The 20,729-nt window shown below is 49.5% G+C and overlaps 7 protein-coding genes and 1 non-coding gene across 13 annotated transcripts; 1 reads left to right on the forward strand and 7 right to left on the reverse strand.

Annotated features, from left to right (window-relative positions):
- Positions 1-870: 870 nt before the first annotated feature.
- FOIG_10959 (uncharacterized protein) lies at positions 871-4,189 on the forward strand. Of its 2 annotated transcripts, XM_031211486.1 has the most exons (3): positions 871-1,664; positions 1,727-2,836; positions 2,894-4,189. In XM_031211486.1, exons 2-3 carry the CDS (start codon positions 2,468-2,470, stop codon positions 3,620-3,622), a joined length of 1,098 nt encoding a protein of 365 aa, XP_031058670.1. In that variant the 5' UTR covers positions 871-1,664; positions 1,727-2,467; the 3' UTR covers positions 3,623-4,189. The 2 variants fall into 2 exon arrangements, with proteins under 2 accessions (XP_031058670.1, XP_031058669.1); XM_031211485.1 differs by having other exon boundaries at positions 871-2,836.
- On the reverse strand, positions 2,893-4,767 carry FOIG_10960 (uncharacterized protein). The gene is made up of 2 exons (XM_031211487.1): positions 4,235-4,767; positions 2,893-4,183 (listed from the first exon to the last, which is right to left on the reverse strand). Exons 1-2 carry the CDS (start codon positions 4,569-4,571, stop codon positions 3,690-3,692), a joined length of 831 nt encoding a protein of 276 aa, XP_031058671.1. The 5' UTR covers positions 4,572-4,767; the 3' UTR covers positions 2,893-3,689.
- Positions 4,768-5,423: 656 nt separating this feature from the next.
- On the reverse strand, positions 5,424-7,645 carry FOIG_10961 (uncharacterized protein; the record flags this gene model as incomplete). Its single annotated transcript, XM_031211488.1, has 4 exons — positions 5,424-6,311; positions 6,376-6,762; positions 6,821-7,464; positions 7,513-7,645. The coding sequence occupies 4 exons, from the start codon at positions 7,643-7,645 to the stop codon at positions 5,424-5,426; spliced, it is 2,052 nt and encodes a 683-aa protein (XP_031058672.1).
- Positions 7,646-8,645: 1,000 nt separating this feature from the next.
- FOIG_10962 (uncharacterized protein) lies at positions 8,646-11,820 on the reverse strand (the record flags this gene model as incomplete). Its single annotated transcript, XM_031211489.1, has 6 exons — positions 8,646-9,146; positions 9,196-9,835; positions 9,911-10,274; positions 10,322-10,501; positions 10,949-11,603; positions 11,659-11,820. 6 exons carry the CDS (start codon positions 11,818-11,820, stop codon positions 8,646-8,648), a joined length of 2,502 nt encoding a protein of 833 aa, XP_031058673.1.
- A 226-nt stretch (positions 11,821-12,046) lies between these two features.
- On the reverse strand, positions 12,047-13,094 carry FOIG_10963 (uncharacterized protein; the record flags this gene model as incomplete). Its single annotated transcript, XM_031211490.1, has 3 exons — positions 12,047-12,520; positions 12,590-12,834; positions 12,887-13,094. The coding sequence occupies 3 exons, from the start codon at positions 13,092-13,094 to the stop codon at positions 12,047-12,049; spliced, it is 927 nt and encodes a 308-aa protein (XP_031058674.1).
- A 1,003-nt stretch (positions 13,095-14,097) lies between these two features.
- On the reverse strand, positions 14,098-14,180 carry FOIG_10964. Its single transcript has one exon. It is a non-coding gene; the product is annotated as a tRNA-Lys (tRNA).
- Positions 14,181-14,278: 98 nt separating this feature from the next.
- FOIG_10965 (catechol O-methyltransferase) lies at positions 14,279-15,517 on the reverse strand (the record flags this gene model as incomplete). Of its 2 annotated transcripts, XM_031211492.1 has the most annotated exons (3): positions 15,033-15,517; positions 14,423-14,974; positions 14,279-14,373 (listed from the first exon to the last, which is right to left on the reverse strand). In XM_031211492.1, exons 1-3 carry the CDS (start codon positions 15,279-15,281, stop codon positions 14,332-14,334), a joined length of 843 nt encoding a protein of 280 aa, XP_031058676.1. In that variant the 5' UTR covers positions 15,282-15,517. The 2 variants fall into 2 exon arrangements, with proteins under 2 accessions (XP_031058676.1, XP_031058675.1); XM_031211491.1 differs by having other exon boundaries at positions 14,279-14,974; positions 15,033-15,492.
- Positions 15,518-15,577: 60 nt separating this feature from the next.
- Positions 15,578-19,239, reverse strand: FOIG_10966 (uncharacterized protein). Of its 4 annotated transcripts, XM_031211496.1 has the most exons (6): positions 18,744-19,239; positions 18,282-18,469; positions 18,169-18,222; positions 17,967-18,029; positions 17,634-17,861; positions 15,578-17,433 (listed from the first exon to the last, which is right to left on the reverse strand). In XM_031211496.1, exons 2-6 carry the CDS (start codon positions 18,382-18,384, stop codon positions 16,817-16,819), a joined length of 1,065 nt encoding a protein of 354 aa, XP_031058680.1. In that variant the 5' UTR covers positions 18,385-18,469; positions 18,744-19,239; the 3' UTR covers positions 15,578-16,816. The 4 variants fall into 4 exon arrangements, with proteins under 4 accessions (XP_031058680.1, XP_031058679.1, XP_031058678.1 ...); XM_031211495.1 differs by having other exon boundaries at positions 18,282-19,239; XM_031211494.1 differs by having other exon boundaries at positions 17,967-18,222; positions 18,744-19,144.
- Positions 19,240-20,729: the final 1,490 nt, after the last annotated feature.

Genomic DNA, 20,729 nt, shown 5'->3' on the forward strand with positions numbered 1-20,729 from the left:
TCAGGAACAAGATCAGCCTCAACACATAATAATTACTTAGAGAGATACAAGCTGAGTTAAGCTCATCCCTTGCGGGTTGTCTTGGCCAATCTTACTCTCGGCGGTCTGTTACGTAGTATATCTCTTTCTTCGTATCACCTGCGATACGGTACGTCTATACGATTTCCCTGTCCGTATCTATGCACTATTCCTGTTCTCACTCAGGTCAGGTCAGCACTGGACACGTCTTGGTCTCGGGAGATCATCCACCGGCCTCAAGCCACATGAAGGGACAGGGGAGGTCTGGGACTTTACCTTTCTCTGCCGTTCACCATGTTACAAGTGTTTATTTGTTTTGTGGTTTTACTTTTAGCCATGTCTTTTCAGCTCGTGTCTTCTATTGACTATGGCGCACACACTCTACAAGCAACCATTACCGCTACGAGTACGACCACACCTTTTTGAGGTCTATTTAGAGTCTGGGTTGTTTATTAGAGTTACCTCGTCGGTCGTTTCCTTCGGAGCTGAAGCACAGTGTGTCTCCCTGTGACCAGTCAAACGTCGTGCCTTGACTTTGCTGGGGCTGAAAGCTGACTTCAAGCTGACGAGAGGTGGCTGTAAAGGTCGCGGGTTGTTGGCAAGTGCAAGCCATTCAAACTCAATTACTCTTTCCATGTATGATGTTGAAGCAGCGGCTGGCTGAGGTAAACGATTGGGCCCCCGCTTACCTTTTATTGAGGTTCTTCTTTTCTTGCTTCCCCACTTTGACTCTCACAATATCATCTTCTCGATATTTGGGCCAGAATATTATTTCACTGCAACAAATATCCGTACCTGGCGCTCACCTCGGATACGGCAGCCAAGCGGGTGCCAACTCCAATACATGATGATTTCTTAGCCTACCCGACAGTATCGGATGACTGCTCATTCATTGACCATCACGAGGGCCAAACGCCTACAAACGCGATGCCTGCAATTCCCCAACCGACGTCATTTGTGATCCGTCTTGAACGACCAAGCGGTCGACGAGAAAAAAAAAAGAGGCACTGCTCTGTGCAACAGTACAGCCAGTCACAATGCGCAAAGGACACCCTGAAACGTCCCAGAGACCACATTTTCCGGCTCGCTGCCGTTCACTACCGCGGTCAAGCGCGTTTTATCACAAACCCATCGAATAGGCCAGGGTTTGTACGGGAAACCAATGCTCGTTTCCGCCTGCAAAATTGATTTCCATTGGTTGAAACGATTGCAATGCTGCTCTCTTGCCAATACAAACGTCGCGGGCCTGGCTTGACACGCCACAAAACCGCGTTCAAGTGCATAGAACAGGCGGGCACATTAGATGGAAAAAGCAATGTCCATCTCTAGATTTCACCTTGATGTCTATGTCTTTTGTTGGTATACTTGGACTACCGGAACTGTGGGAAACTGTGCTCTTCGGGAGTGTTGCATGGCTGAAATGAAGCTTGATTTAAGAGTCCAAGGTTGGACATACAACTGGTGATGTCACCTATAACCTCGATATACAGAGGAAGTGGCTCTTACTTAATACAAGTCTCCGAACCCTTTCAATCGATACACGATGGAGGAAGGGCGGAGTTTCCATTGGATGTCGTTTTGCTGTCTGTGCCTTTTTGACTTTTGCGATGGGGACAGAGTGATAAGACCTGGCCATCCTTCTGAATGTTCGTCTTTTCACTTAGGTCTGTTACTCCAAGTTATTCCAAATACTGATTTGTCACTATAGCGGGTTCTGGGGCACCAGCAACGGTTGAGTTCGACTACGAAACATTGATCTTCAATCCGGAAAGCCCACGGTATATTTCACCACGCCAGTGGGGGAGAACCAGGTCCTTTGTTCTTGCTGCACACCTAGACTGCCAGAGAAGATTCCCTCCTTTTGACAAGCACGTTGTATCGAACCTCCTATGCCATGATTTCCCACCCTCGGATTCCCGAAAACAGGAAAGAATGCTAGTTCTTCAACAGTGTTGCCTTGATACTTCCGGGGAGCATGCAGATATCACATTGGACGCTCTTCAAGAACAGGCTCGAATAGGCGTGAGAGACTTAATTCTTGCACCAAACTTGGTGAAATTCCTTGCTGGCAAAACGGCCAGATATTTACACTTCGTTGTCGATCCATCAAAACCAATTTGGGGACTATCTGCCATGTTCGAAAATGCTCGCTACCTCCAAGGCCTTTCAAACAAGGATGGTAAAAACGCATTCTTGGTGGTCTCCGACCCGCAGCAACTCTCAGACGGAGTCTATATCGCTTCAGACCACCTTGGAGTCAGGGCGGTCTCCTTTGGTGAGACCGATGTGACACGAAGCTCCAACTATGAACAGCCGGGAATTTGGTGGACTTTCCAAAACACCAACAGGTCGCAGCGCTACTTTTTGAAATGGTACAGTGATGTGAGTCGGCCCGTGACTTGAGCGAAAGTCAGAGAATTGACAAAGACCAAACCCGCAGGGCTTTAAAATGCGCGACTTGCATGTGGTGAAATCGCCAGAAGACGTTCTGGCTCCGCTGGCAAGGTGGTCGTTGCTACCACCAAATCCAGAAGCCATCTGGTACTTGAACCTTGATGACAGGGCCGGTGGTCGACATTATTTCAAGGTTTTGGAGTGTGAAAGTCCTGAGATCACTGGCTATTCAGCATGCTTGCTTGACGACGACCTTCTTTACTTGCATAGTCATCGTGAGAGCGAGGACTTTTCATTCTATCGTGAAGGTCGAGGAGACCGACTACACGCAGTGTGGCTATATTTTCCAGTCGAGAAGCACGAGCGGATCGTCGAAGTCTGGCGCCTTAGGAGAAGGCCAAAATTCTGGCGCGATATCCTTCTGGTACGTTACAAAGGTCGGACAGACGACAACAGGTGAATGGGTGCTGATGCAATATAGCTGCGAACGAACAAGGGACGCGTCTTCTTTCTAGGAGCAAACGCCAATATGGCCCAACCGGATGCCATCTTCGAACGTGTGGCCTTATTAACCGCACAACCTTCTCGTCTCTGGCTCAGTTCTCAGGGAGACGGCGTCGACTGTCTTGCATTCGATTGTGAGGACAAACGCCACGACAAGAATGAAGCCCCCCCATCTTTCCACGACCCATCTACATGGTTCTCAAGGATGAGTGTCGAGCAGGTCTTCAATAAATCGGTTAGACTTGGAGCTGTGACTGAAGTCGTGCCCTGCAGAACTTGGATCCCAGGATCTACGGGGATTGTCGGTCTCATCTTTGCCTACTCCGATGGCTCGAGGGAGTCGGTAGGACAAGTTCGTCTTGATCATCTCCTTTCGCCCATCGAGGTTGATCCGGCTGGAGAGATGTGGCTAGGGGCCAGACTGTTTCACCCCAGCGGCGCAGTCGTTGAGTCGATGAGAGTGATTCCGTCCACTGGCCAAACCTTCCATGGTGGAAACCCTTCCCAGGAAGGATTGACCTGGTTGAGGATACTTTGGAGGGGTCGGCTGGACTGGAACTTTCTGTATAGCAAATGCTTCATTAATGTCAGCGATCAGGCCAATGTACATCAACATATGGGTATTGATATGTTGCTGGAGAGCTGGGCTGGGAGAGAATGGGAGAAGGAGGAGGTATCAGGGCAGCTTGTTGTGCGTGTCCGTTGATAAGACACATTGGCGCTTGAAGTAAATTCGTTTAACATTTCTTCCAAGATATCCATGTTCCTTCATATCAGGCTAACAAGATCCTCGCTCCATCTTCCAACTCCATAACATCATCTGCCCTCGCTGCTTTCCCACCCCAAATCACCGTCCCAGTCCCATCAATAGCAAAAGCTCCAGCTTCCTGCCACTTATTCCCCATTGTCGTCAAAGGCCCATCGTCTTCCTCATCGTCCATACTGTTAGTTTTCATTGGTTTCTTCTCATTCATCTCCTTCCTCTGTATCGCTCCAGCTACCTTCTCTCCCAACCATCCCGACTCCTTCCATCCCTGCACTTGCGTCGTTGGATTGAGCACATACCACATACTACTTGTTCCTAAACCCCATGCTGCATAAATAGCTCTCTCCTCATCAACTATAACGCGAACGCTCCATGCGCCGCCGAGGAGGGATACCCACTTTTGAGTTGCTTGCTCAGAGGCGTGGGATACGGCTATGCATGTTAATGCATCTCCATACCGGTTCGCCATTGTACGAAGATTAATGAATGTCTTTTGAGCAACTGCACTCAATCAGCAAAGCCCTAGCTCAAGGCTTGGGAACGACAACTTACAAGCACAACCAACACACCGTAAAAACACGAGCAAAACTCTTTTCCCCCCACCAACCCTCAACTTCCCCGTCTTATCAACCGGCGCTTTATCTCCTATCCCCGGGAGTCTACCCTTAGCAACAGCAGCAGGTGGAGGCGTCAACCACGGCTGAACAGTAAGCGGAAGAGAACGGATTGACATCCAAGACGTCCAGCCTGAATCAGTTTCATTATCGAGATCTGCTGGTGGGTTTTTGCGGAGTTTGTTTGGTTCGCGCTTCTTTTCTGAAAATTCGAAGACATCGCTTGGTATACCTGCTTTTTTGAGGGCGAGCTTGGTAGTGAATGATGAGAGCATCGCGAGGAATGAGATGAGTGAGGTTGGATGAGACTTGAGATAGATCGCGGGCCGGGCCGATGGGGTGAGACAATTATGGGTTGAGCATATCACGGGAATGGATTATTTGATGAGATTAGTGAGAGCAAGTTGTTATGTTTGTTCTTTGTGTTGTGAAAAAGATGAGACGTGGTGTTGAGTTGAAACTCCAAACAGGGGGTCGTGATATGACGCTAGTAAGGGTTTGGAATGGGGGCGACTGGTAGGGTAACGCGAATGGTAAGGCTTCATCAGCTGGAATGAAGAGAACAGAGTTGGAGAGGATCGTTTCGATTCAAAAGACTAATAGAAGGCATTTGATTTGTTTGAGTTCATTATCTACCTACCGTACGCGGCCCTGATTTGATGATGTGGTAATCTGTCCCCTGTCTACACAATGTTACAAGAAAACAACCCATCAGTATAAACACGAGGTGGTTTCCGTGACTAGGCATGGGAAGATACTTCAATGAATTCAGCAATACTCAGCAATATTATGATCATATTCATGTGAGCATACTAGAACTCTCATGAGGTGTGGCATGAACTTGTCATTGTACGAAGGGATTGCCATTAGTATTCTTCCTAAACGCTAAGCATGTCCATATTGTACATAGTCGTGATTATTCCCCGTCTCTAGCTACCCAGGACCTGCGATATGGTGCCCAACATCCAGAGAACTCGAAAGACAATGCCAATTTCTTAAAATTGTGATTTTGGCCTCAAAGCCCGTAGATGTTATAGTTGTCAAACTCTTCGGCAACCTTTTCCGTGTCTCGGAGATTTCTTGGAGCTGGTTGGTGGCTCAAGTTAGCATACCATGAGTTTTTGTTGTCAAGATGAACCTGTCTTGAACTTTCTAATTTCTCCAGTCAGAATGGTACAGGATTTAACGACCGGGTCCTCGCGTTCGGACTTGGCGTCTTCGGCCAGTACATGAAGCATCTCGTTATCCGGTCTACTGCGCATGTGATGCGACAATAGACATGTACTGCCGTCAGAGTCCTTGACCCAGTCGAGCCTTCCTCTCATGGGCAGTGAGATATACTTTGGAAACCTGTCATACTCGTCGTCGCTCTCTGCTTCGGCCTCACGGTCATCTTCTGCAGAGCTATCGCCTTCGTGAGAAGTTTGGTCTTCGTCAGAGTCCTGTTCATCAGTGAGATTATCCATTTCTCTGTGCGAGGAGAAGGACTGTAGCAGCGGTTGAGAGAAGCCAAACCACTCTATTCCACAATCGCAGCAGTGGATGTTCTCATCGGAAAGACCAGCCTCCTTGTATTCGACATATCGTATCCACAAAGTATCAGAAGTTACTTTCTGCGGCGTCCCAAGGTCGTCATACAGAACCTCACCAATACAAGTTCGAGTACCATCATCGTAGGTGAAGAGAAGACCCTGTATAATTTCATCCTCTCCCCAAGTGAAAAGCGCTCTTTTTATACACGGGGTAATCTCTCTGACTCCGTCTAGCTTTGCTGATGAGTAGTGGGTATCGATGGTCATGTCGGGCGCAGTCTTCCAAGCAGGTTGGATGTGTCGGGTTTGCGGCTTTTCCCAGGTAAACACAGAATCGAAATGGAACCAGGAGAGGTTGTTGGCGTGCGAGTGGAACATGGAGGAAGGTTTATCTTGTGGTAGTTTAGCGATGACATGGTATGTCGCACCCGGGCCATCTTGCTGGGTTCCAAGGACGAGGCTGCGGCCGTGACCTGTGACAATCTGTATCACCCACTGTTTAGCAGTGACATCTCTGCATACATCTACAAGAGAGTTGGTAACCTACGACGAGAGTGGCCTTTCTTTCAGGATATTGGCGGACCCAGAGTTCGGAGACTCTTTCGTTAGGGTTCATGGGAAAATGCAGACACATGACATCGTTGGGTTCACCTGTCGTGTATTTGTGGTAAGGCACTGGCGGTCCATCCCCGTGGAAATTGCATTGCAAGACAGATTCGCCAAGAAGAAGGAAAGAATAGCCGAATGTCCCTGCCTTATTCCAGTCAAGACTTTGTACATCAGTCCAACACATGCCATAAGGGAGCGGGATCTTGGGCGAAAACTTCACTGGCGACGGAGGCATAGCCCATCGTATCTCGCAAGGACTGGCTAACGCGAAGTTGAGAAAAGTCCCTGGGGTTTTGACAACAACGAGGTTCCGGATCTTGATGCCCTAGACCCAGGCTTGTCAGCAACGTCTGCTTCCAAGTTATAAAGCTGGCAACACTTACATCAAATCTTGCCTTGAAGTGGAATGGGCGGGTTTGTTGAGCATGACAGGTCCACCACTGCTCATCGACTTCCTTATACTTAGGCCTTTCCTGTCCTTCAGTTATAACAACCTTGTTGGCTCCTAGATGGTTATGACGGATGAAAACGTTCAAAGGCTCCTCCGTGTTCCCCTTGATGAGCATTTCTTCATCACCACCCTGCGAGTCGTAAGAGAACGACTGGATGTATCGAATACCTTCAAAATGGGTGTACTTGGCCCATAGAGTCGTGTGGCCGTGGACAGGAACTGATATGAACCCTCGTCGAGGTCGGCCCTGCCTCGACCATCGTTCATGGATGAACTGAATTGACTGTTCGCGAACACAGTAAACGGCAATATATCTGCAGATTTCTTTGGTTAGACGCCCACGAAGAGCCTGGAAGAGGTTCTGTGTGACGGCGTTCTCCAACCAGCGGCGGCGAGGGTCGCACATTTCTCCAGGCTCATTAAAGCTCCCGCGGATGGTGACGGCAGCTCCAGCGAGATCTCGCAGACTACCCGAAGCCAAGGACTCAGCGTAATCAACGCAATCATGATGTAATACAATGAGGTGGGCTCTTCTGCCATGGCATTTGACTATTCCGGGTTCTGCGGCTTTCTCCCCTGTAACTGTCAGTGTTATGCCGTAAGTCGGCAGATTTGCGACCTTACATTCGACGAGTTCATCTTCATCTGCTTCGGTGATCTCAAACCCGCAAAGGCTGCAGATAATATCGTACAAGTCCAAGTCTGAAAAGTCCCTTTTGGAAGGGTCCAAGTGTCGGTCCTCGAACGCGAGTTCCATCGGGACGAAGTCAGACGAGGTGAGGCATGGGTCGAAAGAAAAGAGAAGAGAAGGCAAGGAAAAAGGACGAAGTAACCAAGAAGAAAGAAAGAACCCCAAGGAAGAGGAAGGGCGAAAGCCATTCATTGATCGAGGTCGGCGAGCCAGGCAGATAACCGTGTTGCTCAGGGGCACGCGTTTGGTACTGCTGGCACTCGGATACCTAAGTACCTAAGTTACCTAGTGCTTGCTTAAGAGCTCTAAATGCCCATCAGAGTCTTATAATGCAGTAGAAATGTAGCATTAGTGAAAATTAGATGTATGCTTGTGCACGGAAGATCCAAGCATTGGAGTGTGACGGCAAGAGATACTTTTTACAAGTCTAACTCAGAATCATGATACACTACTCCTCACTACCTTGACATCCGACAACACAAATATAATCAATTCCTTCAAAAAGATCTCCTCATAGACATCCATTACTTACCATCACTATTTGTCACTGTCTGGTCTTGCTGCTGTAGGCTTCTGACAGTTGGACGACAGTGCACACCAGCGTCAACAAAGTGGCATCCAACAGCAAACCCATCATTCACCACACGAAGAAGGGCCCACATCTCTTGCAGACCTTGACTTTCGAACTCTTATTTCTTCTATTGCATTTCCATTCCCTTACATCAAGAAACTTCCCTTGGGCCGCGCTCTCAACGGCACCTCAAACACCGCCCAAACCAACCTACGCATCTGACAATTTGTTGACGTCTGGTGGTCAGTTTACCAAGACAGACACCTTCACAATGGGTCTCCAATTTGAAGATCATGATGTTATCGACTCCGATGTTGATAGTGACGATTTGGAGATAGTTTATTACAAGGCTAATAGAGGCTTTTCACCATCGTGTGGTCTCTGCAGGTTTGACTTCCGTATTGATGACACTGTTGTCGTTTGTATGCTACCTTTCCCGCGAATGAGATGGTTCGCTTAAAATCGCAACCACGCTGACATTACATCCAAACGCACTCAAGATCGGTTCTCCCTCCCTCGAATCGGCACAGCGAATGTTTTGATATCTGGGCTTGCGTAGTCCAAGACGTTCTTCCTACCGACCATGACTTGACCAATTTCATCGCACGGCTCCCCTCCCTCAACTTGTCGGACAGCACTAGCGAAGCCGAAAACTGCCCACTCAAGTCTTCCACTGAATGGGATTTTGATGTACCTCGTATTATCGTTAGGCACGGGCTCAGACAGATAAAGGCTGGTGACTCTCATATGCCATGGGTAAAATTCCTCAGGTTCTATGTCGTCCATGTCCACCAAGCCAAGCCAGAAGTTGTTTGAGTAGACTGGCAAGGGAAGGTCGAGGCAATCGAGACGTACTTGTCCAACGCATCTCCGACGACCGTCACCATTTTGTGGAAATGAATCAAATCGTTCTGGAAGAACTCCCCAAGATCTTTGTTCGTACCTCATATCATGCTCAAGAGTTTGGGCGACTGTCAGAAAGCGTAGCTTGATGTCCTATTCCGATCTGTGAGCGCATATCGTATGAAAGGATAGGTGAACTTACATCATGCCGTAATCCGAATTGCAGTGGAGTGTTTTGATAACGAGAAATGCTCCAAGAGAGACCCGGTTCCATGTTCAGAGAGGGCAGCTCATTATCCTCTGTGATGATCACTTCCCGGATTCCCCCGTGGTCCTCAGAGTAATAGATGCCTAAGAAAGCCTCAGGTCTGTTGCGAGCGCCCCTCTTCCTGTATCTGGCCTTGAAGACCAAGGTGTCTTGTTGGGTGAGGCGGCGGGCCGATAGAGACCTGACGTAGCGCAGCCCTTCGACTTCCATATTCTGGGCCCAAATAGAGCTGTTTCTCCCAATGAATAGACTTTTAATCCAACAGTTGGGACGGTTTGGGTCCAGCCAAGGTTCTCGTAGAATGAGACATGCGCGTTCACGCATATAGAAGCTTGCAATGTATTGGCATATCTCTTCTGGAAGACCACCGTTGATAGCGCGTCTCAGGTCCGCAGCAATCGATTCCTTGATCCACCTTGTGCGGCGCTTAGTCCAAGACACAGGAGGTAGAAGATGATGTTGTCGACTGGAGGTGACTTCTGCATCTTTGACGAGAAATTGGGCTCGGCCACCAAAATCTTCGTGTCGTTCTCGTTCATACGAATGGTTGACAGGGACTTGACGTAATTGCGACCTTCGATCTCAATGTTCTGGGCCCAAACGCTTTGGCCATCGAAAACCGGCAGTGTGACTTCTTTCTCTGGGCCACCAGAATCCCGATGTTGCCAGGCATCCAGGTGGAGTCTTGTCGCTCAAGGAGTAAGTTGCAACTCTCTCGCATATTTCGATAGGAAGTCGATTGCTGATGGCGTGCGTGAGCTCCAGGGCAAGCGATGATTTGAGACGTCCTGTGCGCAGTGCCACAAAAGAGGGCGGTGGTTGAGTGAATGAATCATGGAATCCGCGGTCAAGGATGTTCCATGTACAGGATTCAAGGAAACCTTTGGCAGATAGATTATCGCCTACAATTTCAACGCAAGCTGCATGGAATCCCTTGTCGTGTGATACTGAAGTGTACGACTCACCGTCTGGGAAGTATTTGTCGCTCCAGGTAAGAGGTGAGGTATCCATGTCTAGAATGAGTGAGTGAATGCTATCACAGCGGAAGTTGGCAACATACAGCCAATGACAGCCTGTCGTTCTTCAAATGGAAACTTGCAGAGACCGCATATCTTGAACATCCGTGGTTCACGAACCACAGGAGAGCCTGGTCTGGGAAGATCTTGATCTCGTGCCGGGCCAGAATCGAAGGGGTTGTCGGAAGAGCCACCAGAGAGGCCAGCAGACTGGCCCAGCTCCACTGCAGCCTCAGAAGCCAGGCCATGTTCAGCTTCCGAGGCATTCAAAGCCGTTGGAGGAGTTACGTCAAAGCACCAAAACACCAAAAATGAAAGCAACGAAAACGCTTACAATCAACATGCGGGAACAGTCGGAGGCGAACATCTCCTTTTTTTTGCATCCGCTATTTATCTTGGACTAGAGCTTAATGAAACAACTTGATATTCACGGGCCTCAAGGGAATGAAGGCAGATTGCTTTGTCTACCTAGTTGAGGTGGATATGCTCCTTACAAAAGTCTACAAAACATCCCTTCACTACCACCCATCCAGCCCATCCCAATTCAGCTAGGTAGTACGTCAAGGGAAAATCTTTGATCAAGAAATATCAAGGGAGCCCTGTTGGGTTTTAAACAACGACAGAGAACGTTTTGACCACTCCCGGAGCACGTCGCCCAGACTCAGCCTCACGGGCTAGCACCTGATCCATCTCATTTTGCAGTTCGCTGCTCTCATGATGACACACTGAGTGAAGGTCCCCGATCGAGTGGCTTTCCCATTTAAGAGAGCCTGTAAGCGGTAGTTCAAAGTACTCCCGGTTCTTATCCTGCAAAGGCTTATCCACCTCAACCCACTTGATCTTGAATGTCCGCGGCCAGAAGCCATTAGGGAGAGGCTTTTTTTCTGACTTGTCACAACCAAGCCAGATCTTTCCCGAAGAAACCGTGAGAGGCGCCTCCATGTAATCGAGACGGATTTGCCCGAGAGATCGTTGATGGCCATCGGCGTATGTAAGGAGCATGCCGACAATTCCCGCATCCTTAGAGTATCTCCAATTTCGGCATACAGCAACTGCCCTGACATCCCGAAGCTCAGCATTCGATGAATTGAGCTCTTTGAATTTGTAAGGAGTGGATTTGGGTGAATTTGGAAGTGAAATGCCGATGTCGTGCTGGTCCCAAGTCGTTGCTTGTTCAAAGCCCAACCAGAACCTTGTTTTGGTCCTGCAATATAGCATTCGAGATGGATCGGTCAGCGACAACGTAGTGATCGGCTGATAGGTGAACTTGCTGGCCTTTCCACTTTGCAAACCGAGAACAAAGCTCCGGCCTTTATTCGTACGCATCTATAATAGTATAAGTGTGTTTATACCTAGCATTGAGGCTATCATCGTAACTTACAACAAGACATTTGTAGTTTCGATGCCATGTATATGTATTGCCGCGATCTTCAATTCGAAGCCAAAGCTCCGCGATTCGCTCGTCTCGATCAACGGGTACGTAGAACCAAACGCCTTCATATTCGTTGCTCCAATCCACCAACTGTGAAGATGGCCCTGCCATGTTGTTCGAGATGATGTCACAGGTAGAGTAGCCATCTATGAGAACGGAATAACCACGGCATCCAGGTAGATTCCAGTCAACTGCACGGATCGGCTCATTTGACACTTCAAAGTTACACCCTGGTGGAGGCGGAGCGAGCTGGGAAATATCCAGGTCATTAGGCAGAACAGCCCAGCGCCTCTGTAGGCAGTTTGCATCTTCATTCTCTATCTCAGTTATGGCCAAGTCACGCAGCTTCAGACCCTAAAAGCGCAAAACCAGTAAGTAAGTGAAGATCACCGGTATTGTCGAGGATGGAAAAGTAACTTATACTAGTTTTGTATTTGAAGCTGAACGGAAGAGCCTTTCGACGGTTAAAAACCCATCTCAAGCCTTTATCTTGATTTAGTGAAGTAGTGTTGTCATCTTGAGTGATGACAACTTCACGGATACCCAAACAGTCTTCGGCGAAGTAGACACTGACACGGATGCCGGAGGTAGCCTCGAAGAGCTTCGTGTCACTCTCGCTTTTACGAGTGGCGGAGAGAGACTTGATGTACCGGAGACCCTCAAACTCAACGTGCTGTGCCCAGATGGAACGTGACTTGGTCACCCGGAGGGTGGCATCCTGAGGTCCCGCAAAGTCTTTGTTTGACCAAACGTCGTTGATGAGCTTCGTCGCATATTCGCTCAAGCAGTAACGGCCAATATTCTCACAGATCTAGAAGGGAAGACGATATCCGACGATAGCCATGAGCTCTTGAGCAAACCTCTTCGTCAATCGACGTACGCGGGCTGCTTCAACGGATGGAAGAAGTTCAGTGTAGCCGACTCCGTAACTGGTACGGTCCTTGATGGCGCAATGAATGGAGTCACCAAAAGGGAGACCTTTTGCAACCAGGTGCACGCATTCTGGGTGGTAACCTTTCTCAAGGGGACGGCGACATGCAAATTCCCAGCCAGTCGGATCGATGCGCTCTGGCTCAATGTACTCACCCGCCCAGGTATCGAGCAAGTGAGGATTTCTGGGGTTGACTGTCGCGAGTTAGTAGGGGGTTGGGACAGATGATTTGACAAGGGTACATACGAACGACGATAGAGTCACATGGCTCAAACTTGAAGCAACATAGGCAGCATCTAGGCAGGACCTGCGGTTCCTTGTCTTTACCAGATTGACCAAACTCGTCGTCCCAATATGGGAACTTATCTGGCGTGAGGTCCGTGACCGTGTAGGAACCAGTCAAACGACCGTGCGGGTCGAAGAACGAGTCATCGTGTAGCCCAAGGAGATGCATTTCCCCGACTTTTCGATTTGTTCGGCTAGATGGGTAGAGGTGATGTCGTCAGCTACCTCTCAAGACAAGAAAGATATGTGGCAGCGTTGGAATATCCCAAGAATGAAAAAATGCGGCACTCATCTATATACTTTTGGAGTCAGTCATCAGGACATGTAGCTTTTCAGCCAAAAGCAAGATATTGGGCAACGGAAGTGATTGATTGATTGATAGTTAAAGCTTATGACATCTCAACGAGACATATCAAGCCAACACACTGAAAAATCCCAATTAACTTCAGCTTTTGGAAGGCAATATGTACATAGCCTCAAAAAAGATAAGTCTTCCAATTTAAAACAGAATAATATGCTTCCGTGATGACTCAATCAGTAACCTTATTTGCAGCTGCCTGGGGTATAAGGAGCCGTGCGACGGAAGTGAGGTGAGGTGAGATGAGGTTGAAATGGTTGGGAGGGAAGAAGAAGAAAAAATAAATAAAAGGCAAGTCCAGGTCAAGTTTTAAATTCGGTCCTGCCCAGTGATTCATTGACTGCGGAGTCCCGTTTGTTGTTGATGCGGGCACTGGCGCTGGCACTGCTCGTCCTTCACAGCGTCAACCACGTGCTGCACTCATCAAGGAACAGTCAATGAACAAACGCCGACAATTGATGCTAACAAACGGAGGAGATGATGCCTAGAATAAACGAGTAAGTTGAGGTTAAGGCATATATGTACAGTACCTCTACATGCATGAACCAGCAAGGAATAAGAGCGAGATGAACAGACCAACACAATCATCAGTATCTAAGCATTCACCCACGATAAACAGTTGTAAACTTCTGGGAGAGATGTCGCCATTCACAGAGCAATGCAGCACGAAACTTGAATCATCAAAAGACTGTAGCCCAGATGTTTTCCTCGTCAACCAAGCAAAGCCTACGACCTACCACAACACTACTACGAAACACGAAAGCACCAAAAAAAGGGAAAGCCTCGCAAACGCTCGCAATCGAAATATAGGAACAGCCCGATGCGGGGGTCGAACCCGCAACCTTGAGATCGCGTACTCGTAAGAGTCTCACGCTCTACCGATTGAGCTAACCGGGCGTGGCTCTTAATTGGATGAGGTGGCGTGGGGACGAGGGCGCTTGTGAGGGCGGGGAGCCCGTGATGATTCTTTTGGTGTTGAGGGGCAGTCAGTCACTTTAGAGTTCGCGAGACGCTGGAGTCGATTCTATTGATCGGTAGGTAAAGAGTTCTAATCTTCGCGACCAGTGCATCTTGTAATCTCGACAGCGTCCTTCAATTGTTAGCGAGAGTAATGACAGTGGTTGCATGGGGGTACTCACAGGAACACCGGTCGGCTCAAAGCTATGAACCAACTTACTCTCATACACCAGATTCGGATCCCCCTCCTCCTCATTAATCTTCTCCTCCCCCTCCCTCTTCGCATACTGTTTCGCAGTTCTATCCGCAAACCCCTCCTTCTCATCCCCCCCCTTCGCCGCACGCTTCTCCGCAACACTACTCCTCACATACGCCAAATACGGTGGATTCCCCGGCTTGATGACGTTATCAGCCGCCAGAACACTACCCGGTCCTACGAGACCCAATCTCTCACAGAGCTTAAGATCGCTGGTGTACGCGGGCTTGTAGTGGTCGAGGAACATGAGGTCGATCTTGGAGATTGTCCCGTTGGCGTGGAGGCGGGCTAGGCCTGCGTCGCTGGGACCGACGATCACGCGGGCGATGTCGCGCAGGCCTGAGAGGTCGAGAAGGGAAGTTATGACGGCGGCGAATTCGGGGTTGCGCTCGAGGGAGAAGTAGTGTGTGCCCCCGGATTTGCGGACGGCGTTGGCGAAGAGGAGGGTTGAGTAGCCAACGTAGCCTCCAAGTTCAACCTACACCAGTACCAGTTAGTAAGTTCCTCACAAGAGTAGACGGGACCAATTGGTGTACCATGACTTTGGGCTTCACTTCAGCGATCAGATCTGTTACAATCTTGCCCTTGTCCTCACCCACGTTCATGAGATACTTCTTCGTACGTCCAAACTCATCAATGGCTTGAAGGACACGCTCCGGCGAGCCTCGCAGCTCATCAATGTCTGACCGACCATAGATGTAGTGCAGAAGCTCAATCTCACGCCCATCGTCGAAGAACGTTTCTTCTTGCTCAACGTAAGCTTTCTTTTCATCAAAGGAGGGCATTTTGTCGGTATTTTGCAACAACACAACAGGTCAATATGCAGTTGAACAGAGTAAATAAGGAGCGGGAGCAATGAGCTATATGTACCTACACGAAAAAGATAAACAAAAGAATCGCGTCACGTAGTGTACCCGTCATTCATTCCCCTCACCAGCTGCAGCTTGACTGCAAGATGCATATGAGATGCTCACCGGTGCCTGCACTCGGGACCCCGATTGAGGGTCCTGGCGGGGAGAAGACCGTCCGGACACGGTCTTCGGGTGGGGGCTCCGGACATTCCCATGACGCGCACATGCAATTCTCGTCATCGTTTGCACAATCTGCTACCGTTAATTAATCAACGCGAGATAAGGTTCCCTAGTTGATCTGATTGTTTATTTTTATCGCCTCGAGAAAGTACTGTTACTGTCAGGCGTCAGTCCTTCAGGTGACTGGGCCTCCTCTGATCTGTTCAGATCTCGTCCTCGATCGCCACCTCGCACAGCATGCATGTCTCACAAGGCACATTTCCTCGTCCGACAGATCAACTCCGTAATAAACTTGCATTACCTTTATCCCCGAACTTTCTCGCAATTACTATCAACCCGGCCTACACCAGCCTAAGCATCATCTCGAAATCAGAAAACAATTTCTCCTTTCCCTTGCGAAAACAACCCTTATAGAACCGTTTCCCTATAACCTGTCCCAAACCGAAACCTTGCCCCAAACCAGTACAAATGAGAGACATGAAAGATAACTGACCCTAACCTTGATCCACCTTGAACCCCTTGAGATGCCATTTTTGTCTTCGTCTTTTTTTTAGTCTTTTTATGGTGTTTTCGCCGTATATAAACACATTCCTTTTCGCTTGCCGATTCGTGAGCATAAACAAGCCCTTGAAGGTTCCCTTCCAATCCATTGCCATGGTATGCGCACCGACAACTCAAATGCCTCCATCGTGAAAGGTACTCCGAACGCGCCACGCAGTTGATGCTAACACATGCCGTAGTCGATTTCGCAGGCTGATCGGTCGTCGTAAACAGAGTGAACGCCGTAAGAACCGCCCTGTTGGGTATATAGTTGCCGCTCCCACGGTGAGCCAGACCGACAATGTCGTCAAGGCCAGAGACTCCGAATCGTCTCAATCCCGAGACTGAGACTGTATCCATCCTGTCCGTTTCTTCATACCCGACACCGCTTTTCCTGCCCTCAAAGTATAAACGAGACGATATAGCGACGCCCCAGTAATGTTCGAATGCAACTCCCAGTTCACCAATTCGTAACCTCCTGCTGAAAAAAAAAAAAACTGAAAAACAATGTCAACTCCCTAGTCGATGCCGTCCCTTCAACACCTGTGACCTTGATTGTATCACTCGGCTCTCGCCAGATCCGAGTGCCCTGCAATGTTCACACCGTCTTCAACTCGAGATGTGAGTTGCCAAAGACCGTACTCGCCAAAGATACCGACCGCAATGCACGTTTACCTCTGCGCCGTCCCAAATGCAACTTCAAATCCTGCGCCTTGTTGCTACCCCTAATCCTCAGTGAGCGGACCTTTCTAACCCCAGACACTAGCAGGAGCGCCGAGACCGGACGACTGACCCCAGACACCGTTGCCACGTCCCCAGCCACCTGGGGAGGCAAGAGGAGTGGTGGATCGCTTCGATGAAGCTGAAGTTGTGGGTGTACCGGAAGGACGAGTTCCAATTGGAGCTACAGAGGCACCAGCCTGGTTGGGCTTGGAACCAGGAGTCAGATCCCGAGAGGGAGAGCCGCCGGTTGGGCTGGATGTACTTGTACGGCTCTGGTTACCCACAGCGTTGTCAAAGACCTTGTTTGTGGGTCCAGCAGCCTGTGGGCTGACTGTGCTGTGAGGTCGCGAGTTGGGCTCAGTGGGAGGACCGTGTGCATCACCAGAGGCGGGAGTGCCAGCCTCGCCAGTAGGGGGAGCACGGCCTACGCTGTCATAGGCAAGAGGGGAGTGCCCACGGATGCTTGAGGGTCCGCTAGGGACAGGGGCACCTGTGCGGACATTACCAGTCTCATCCACGTATCCTGCCTTGTCTGCAAAAGGACCCTCACCATAAAGGGCACTTCGTTGACGGGCAATCAACTCTCGCGTCTCCTCCTCAGACATGTGCTTGTTGGGCGGCAGAGGCACCTCGGAAAGGACGGCTACGTAGAAAAGCTGTTAGCCCATGCTCAACAAACTCGACGATATTACATAGATGCTGCTCAAAATTGGGAGGGAAGAAACACGAGCGGCGTCTGGGCCAACGACATTTTCGGTCGCCCATGACCACATTATTTTTCTCTATATGCCATCTTGTTTCTTTGTCATAGTTGAATGTGCTACACAGTAGAGGGAGGCCTACTTCGCTGATATTGCTGCTCTGTGTGCAGGTTTCGAAGCTCTCGCTCCCGCTGAGCTGCCATCCGTCTCTTAGCCTGCATGACCTGCTCTGCCTCGTTGGAGCCTCGTGAAGGTTGATGACGCTGGTTTGCGTAGAAGTTTTGCAGATTGGGTCCCTGACCACGGGCGTCATCAAAGTTGTTTACCGAGTGCGGGCGGGGGCCGGGGGTGTGATGAGAACCACGGGAGTCTGCATGATCTTGTCAGTATGTTTGTTGGTACACTCAACCAGACCAGTTCATCCGTTCATGTCGGAACCTTGGGCAGGCTTAGCAGCGCAGGATAGAAAACTCACGGCGACCACCCATTCCATAGCCCTTGCCAGACTTTTGCAAGTTCTCGTATGCTCGATCGACCTCTGGGATTGGGTCAGTTTGATTTATTCGTAGAGTCGAGTCTTGTTCGGATTTCGAATATGCCGGCCAAGTCGTGCCATCAGCACAGGCTTGGAGGACAATCGAACTCGACAAGATCTCTGAGCGTGCTCCATCACATACCATCGAATTGATACGAGAAGGCGTAGTCATCCTGGGGCTGAGGGCCGCTGGCGCCTGTACAAATCAATGCGTTAATTACAATTCTGTATCGGTCGATCGTGAATCTGGCGTACCTGCGCGGACCGGAGTAGTCGAACCCTGGTGCTCCCAGTTATTCTGCTGGGTGCTGGGGGTAGAAGACGACCACTGGGCCTGAGGGTTGTCGTAGTAGGACATGTTGCAATGTTCTCGGGGTTGAATGGGAAAAACCGGGACGTAGACGATTCGGCTCGGGCTCTTTCAAATCTTGGACAATAAGGGTCTATTGATAGAATGTCTGGTCAGTTTGGTGCTGTTGCGGAATGTTGACGACAGAATGCGACGGCGATGTGCAGCGCAATGCGAGGACGGTGCCAGAAACAAGGGCAATACGAAAGGTGATGAGGAAATTTGCCGCTGTGGCCGACGTCAAGATGCGCACCATCGGCCAGCTAAGACATGGATCCATCAAAAGGCACCACCTAACGCTCCGGGGCCCCTCGTGGCAACACGTTGACAAATCGACCATAATCCTGTGCGTCGAGGTCTCGACTCACCCAAGAGAGATAAGAATATGATTAAGCTTCGTCGGTGACCTTTTTCCGCTTCGTTGGAAAAGTGAGCGCAAGGCAAGGTTTACGTTTACTCGCCACGGGCCGTATTCTCGGGAATAAACCACGCGAGGGTCTCGGAGAAAAAGTGCGAAGAATTAAAAAATCGCAAGAAGTCGGTGACGAGACGAGAGACGAGTTTAACACGACGGACCGGAAGAACGCTGTCGAGACCAAAGCCGCTGCAAGGCAGACGGGAAAATCGAGGCGGAGGAAGAAATAGGAAGAGGTACCGTAAAGGTAAGAGGGAGAAAGGAAAGGGAAAAAGGTGGTGGTGGTTAAGATGATGAACGACTCGTCGACTTGGACAGGGCGTGACGGGATAGGTTGGGTTAGAATTGAATGGGGGGAGAAAAAAACCAGGGCCGAGCGAGCGGGAAAGGAGAAGGAGTAAGCCTAGCCTAGCTTCTCTTTGCCCATCAATCAATCAAATCAGGAAGTAGCGTCGTGTCGTGGGGAGTGGACAGTGGAAACTCACTGGACAGGAAGGACAGGGCATTTCCCAGTGGGCACAGGCCAGAGAGCGACTTTTGGGGGCTCGTAGTTGGCAGGTGCCAGTGCAGTTGAGGCCTGCGGGTAAATCAAGTACTTGAACCAAAGTATCGGCTGTTTTATGGCATGCAAATCATGGTGGTTCATTGTATGACAGCCTGGCCAGGCTAAAGGCGGAGTACATGAACTGCTTGTACCTCGTTTGGCAGAACCTAGGTACAGGCAATCACGTTGTAGTACCTGCCAGGACGAAAGAATACTCGATCCATGAGATTTTTTGCGATGTCGGGGTATAAACGAGACATGCATTCTGTGATTGGATCGATTATTCCGATCAAAAGCAAAAGCTGACATCTCTTCTCTCACTTCTATTTTGATGATTCCCCTACCATTGCACTTTGACTGGTAACAAAGAAACTTCAATACAGCGCAGTACTGGCCTTCAACGTGCCCTGGCGTAGAGTTGGTCCTGGCGCTGGTCGCCCGTTGTCCGTTGAACGCCCAGGCGCCGGGCCCAATCCTCTTTTGATTCGATAACGGGGCTAATAACGGAGTGTGAAATGACGACGTGTGGGGGGTGCCATTTCTCGTTTCTTGGCCCTTTTGCCAGCAACGCAACTCCACGCTCCACGATGCCAGCAGATGATGTCCACGACGGGTGGGTTGCCAGTGCAGCTGAAGAAAGGGAAACACTGTGCGAATTTACTGATTCTCGAAACATGAGGTTATCATCAACTTCAAACAGAGTATCGATCTCAGCCAATGCCTCATTCATGAATATGCGTCTACCGGAATCTGCAACAATTCAATCGCATTGCACTATGGCCCTAGCGGAAAATCACTGGACCCCGAGATAACGACACTGATCCAGCACCCTTCCCCGGGCAGGTTTATCCCGGCCTTTCACAAAACCTCGGCCGAAGCTCATCGCGCCATCCGCGGGCTTCCAGCGCTTCAGTGCTTCGCGATCTTCTGGTATGCCCAGGGTCTTTGCCTGCTCCATGCGTGTATCAAAAGCACACAGACATGACAAACCTCTCTCGTGAAGCACGGTTCAGGTACAACAGCGCAAACTTGCATGGGAGATGAACCAAGACGGGTCGCTTAGGGATGCACCTCATTCTGTAAACTTGGCGCTCCAGGTATAACAGTGGGTTATACTGGCAAAGAACGCAGATAAGTTTTGGATCGGCAATAACCAGTACAGATATATCCAAACATGAATCGCATTAACGCAATATCAACAAAGGATGTTGCACCGCAACAGCTTGCCAAAGCCCACTTACAATATCCTCTGCAATCAAAACGCGTGTTTCCACATCTTGGCACGTTCTCCTTCCCCTTTCTTCAAAGTCAACATCAATCGGAGGTATTGTCTTTTACATCTCCAAACGAGCAAGCCATCATCTTGATATTGTGGATACGCAAATTACCTTTATT

This window comes from Fusarium odoratissimum, assembly GCF_000260195.1.
Source record: "Fusarium odoratissimum NRRL 54006 unplaced genomic scaffold supercont1.20, whole genome shotgun sequence".
Classification (NCBI taxonomy): Eukaryota; Fungi; Ascomycota; class Sordariomycetes; order Hypocreales; family Nectriaceae; genus Fusarium; species Fusarium odoratissimum.